This window comes from Protobothrops mucrosquamatus, unplaced genomic scaffold, assembly GCF_001527695.2.
Source record: "Protobothrops mucrosquamatus isolate PMUCROS unplaced genomic scaffold, P.Mucros_1.0 scaffold8331, whole genome shotgun sequence".
Taxonomy (NCBI): Eukaryota; Metazoa; Chordata; class Lepidosauria; order Squamata; family Viperidae; genus Protobothrops; species Protobothrops mucrosquamatus.
This window is the reverse complement of record NW_015394127.1, coordinates 29,413-32,957: the sequence shown is the minus strand read 5'-3', so window position 1 is coordinate 32,957 and position 3,545 is coordinate 29,413. Positions and strand designations below refer to the sequence as shown.

Below are 3,545 nucleotides of genomic sequence, written 5' to 3'. Positions count from 1 at the left end.
GATGTATAATGCTGTGCCTGATCTCTGTGGGTCTTCCATGGGGGGGAGGGGCTTCCCAAAGTCATCCCTTCCTCCTCAGCCCCTCCCCCATTTCAGGAGGAAGCCCCACCTGGCTGAGGGGCTGAGGGGGCAGAAGCCAACCCATCATGGCTTCCTCTCAGAGAATCATGCAATAGTTCAATTAAGGTCTAGGGGGGGGAGGGGGGATCCAAAAATCAAGATGGAGGCCACGATCCTGCAATCAAAGCAGGCCCCTCCCCTTTCTAGTTCCGGTTGCCATCTTGATTGTTTTGATCTGTTGCAAAATCCTTGACTGCGGGGGTGTCACTAGACTGGCTCTCTTCAGAGTCATGGTTGACTGCGGGGGTGTCACTAGACTGGCTCTCTTCAGAGTCATGGTTTGTTTTTGTTTTTTTTTTTTAAAATGGTGGTTTGTTGAAGAAGCAACAGAGCCCGGAGAAACGCACGCAACCGTTCGCACATCACACTCCGGACAGGAAGCTCTTGCTGGAGCTCCCTCATGCAAAAACCTCAGAGGGCCGCTAGGAGGGGCACAATAGAGACTCCCACTGGCTGCCCCCTAGTGGCTCTCTGGGGTTTTGCAGCCCAGATATCTCCCCCCCCCCCGCTTCCTAGCTTTGCCTGACATTGGGGTCCCGATGTGAATCTTCCCCACCCCAACTGGTGGATTCCCCCCTCCCTCGTCCTCCCCCCCAACACAGAACTCAGAGGGTCCGGGAACTTACAGATGCCCTCGGCGGTAGCTGGCCTCTCCCATCTTCCTGCTCTTTATCATCAGGAAGGTGCCAACCACAATGCCCACAATGCCGATCGCCAGGCCCAGGGCGCACACCACATTCTCGGTCGTCTCCGGGAGGGGCTCTGGGATATTGGCATCTAGGGGGAGGGGAAGAAGAAAAGGACAAGGTGGGAAGGCTGCCATCTAATCCCTCCCTGTTCCAGAAGGCACCGCAGGGATTCCCCGGGAGGATCCACAGTGAGGGGCGGAGGGGGGGGGACAGCCAGAACAAATCAAATTTCAGCAAGTCACAGATGCCTAGGACTGCAAGGGACTTTGGAGGTCATCTAGTCCAACGCCCCCTCCCCACCCAGACCAGGAATCTTCAAACTTTCCCAGAGAAATGGCTGCCCAACCCTTTCTTGAAACCCTCCAGTGAAGGAGCCAAACCGGCGCCCCCAGCGTGGCTTCAAGTGGCAGGTAGTTCCCCTGCTTCTGTTCTGTTCTGTTCTGTTCTATCCTCTTCCCTTCCCTTCTATATTCTATTCTGTTCTGTTCTGTTGTTCTATTATTCTGCATTCTCTTCTGTTCTACATTCCGTTCCTCTGTTCTATTCTATTCTATTCTATTCTATTCTATTCTATTCTATTCTATTCTATTCTATTCTATTCTATTCTTCCATTCCATTCCATTCCATTCCATTCTCCTCTTCCCTTCCCTTCTATATTCTGTTCTATTATTCTGCATTCTCTTCTATTCTGCATTCCCTATTCTATTCCACTCCACTCCACTCCATTCCTCTCTTGCTCTGCTCTGCTCTGCTCTGCTCTGCTCCGCTCTCCACCCCACCCCACCCCACCCCATTGACAGTTTCAGAAGTGGGGTTTTCCAAGGGGACACCCTCTTTTTCCCATTGGCTTAGATATATGGGACCCCTGACCCAAAAGGCTGCCCTGTGTAAAAAAAGCCAAGGGGGCCTGATTCCCACCCACTGCTGCTCCCCTCCTTCTTCTGCTTACTCCAAAGCTTGCCCAGAGGCTCCTTGAGGCCCCAATGATCCACCTCACAGATGTAGTTATCGTCCTGGTTTGGGACAAAGGTCAGGTAGGAGAACCGGCGGAAGGCGTGGTTCTTCTTGGGGTAGTAATCCATGGTCTGCACCCCTTCGGTCACCAGATGGCCATTCTTCAACCAGGTCATGTTCAGCACCGGGGGAGAGAAGTTGTCCGCCATGCAGATCAGTACGTTGGGTTCCCCCAGCTCCACCTCCTGCTCCGGGTAGACCATCACTTTTGGAGGCTCTGCAGGGGGGGAGAGAGAGGAGAGGGGCTTCAGTTGGGGAGGGGGCTTACTTTGGCTTCCTCCAACTCTTGGACGATTTCCTTCGATGATGGGAAGATCCTCGGGAGAAGTCTGAAGGACTTCAGCTTTGTGGACTGGCTGGGGAAGGGGGAGGGGATGGTTCCACACGCGTGGTTGGCAAGCACGCTCATGCCCAGCCCCATTTGTGCACCGCTCATCCCAGTTCTGAAAGGCTCAAGACTCGGTAGTGGGCCGTGGGCAGAGAGTTGGGGATCCCTGTGGTAAGCGGTGAGGAGCAGGAGAGAGAAGGTTGGGGGGGTCTCACCTCCAGTTTGGACCAAGGGTTCAGGTCAGAGGGTCCCCACGTGGCATCAGGGATAGAAATGAGATTAATATTTTATTTATTTACATTGTTTGTTTGTTTATGCCACCCTTCTTCCCCACATGGCATCAGGGATAGCAACAAGATTAATATTTGTTTTTATTTTATTTTATGTTATTTATTGCTTGTTGGTTATGCCACTCTTCTTCCCCACATGGCATCAGGGATAGCAACAAAATTAATATTTGTTTTTATTTTATTTTATTGTTTGTTATGCTGCCCTTCTTCCCCACGTGGCATCAGGGATAGCAACAAGAGTAATATTTGTATATTTTATTTTTATTTTATTTTATTTATTGCTTGTTTGTTATGCCACCTTTCTTCCCCACATGGGATCAGGGATAGCAACAAGTGTAATATTTAATTTAATTTAATTTAATAATTTAATTTAATTTAATTTAATTTAATTTAATTTAATTTAATTTAATTTAATTTAATTTAATTTAATTTAATTTAATTTAATTTAATTTAATTTAATTTAATTTAATGTATTTATGATGCCATACTTCTTCCCTACAAGCTGACTCTGGACAGCATACAATTTTCTAGAAAAGGGAGGGTGCAAAAGATTCTCACTGAGAAAATGCCTCCCAAGCTTGCTGCAGTTTTGTTTGGAAATATCTCCCTCTCTCAACCCCCCCCTGCCCCCCCCCGCTCGTGAAAGAATAAGCTAGGGGAATTCAAGAAAGGGAGGGGCTAAAAGGAACCAGTCCGTCAAATCTAGATCGAGGCCATAATCCAGCATAAAAAGGTTGAAATGCAAATAGTAATTGTAAAAAGAGAGAAGGAGGGGGAGTGTTACACATAGAGGGCAAAAGGAAGAGGCTGAATCCTCTCACACACACCCCCCACCGACCCCTTGTCAGTTGTGTTCATGGGGAAGCATCTTCCAGGGATTCATCTGGTGCAAAAAAACCCAAAACCCCTTCGCAAGTGTCCTCCGAATTTCAAGTGGGCTCATATAGAGGTATCTGTGTTCCCATGAGAGAGAGGGGGGAGGGAGAGGGAGGGAGAGAGAGGGAGCGAGGGAGAGAAGGAGGGAGGGAGAGAGGAAGAGAAAGGGGAGAGAGGGGGGAGAGAGGGAGGGAGAGAGAGAGGGAGGGAGGGAGAGGGAGGGAGGGA

The 3,545-nt window shown here is 49.3% G+C and overlaps 1 protein-coding gene across 1 annotated transcript; it reads right to left on the bottom strand.

The window, feature by feature from the left end:
- Window positions 1-742: 742 nt before the first annotated feature.
- Window positions 743-2,179, bottom strand: LOC107300754 (HLA class II histocompatibility antigen, DR alpha chain-like; the record flags this gene model as incomplete). The annotated part of the gene is made up of 2 exons (XM_015830050.1): window positions 743-897; window positions 1,759-2,179. Coding segments are annotated over 2 exons (576 nt in total), but the record flags the coding sequence as incomplete, so codon positions are not given.
- Between the last annotated feature and the right edge of the window lie 1,366 nt (window positions 2,180-3,545).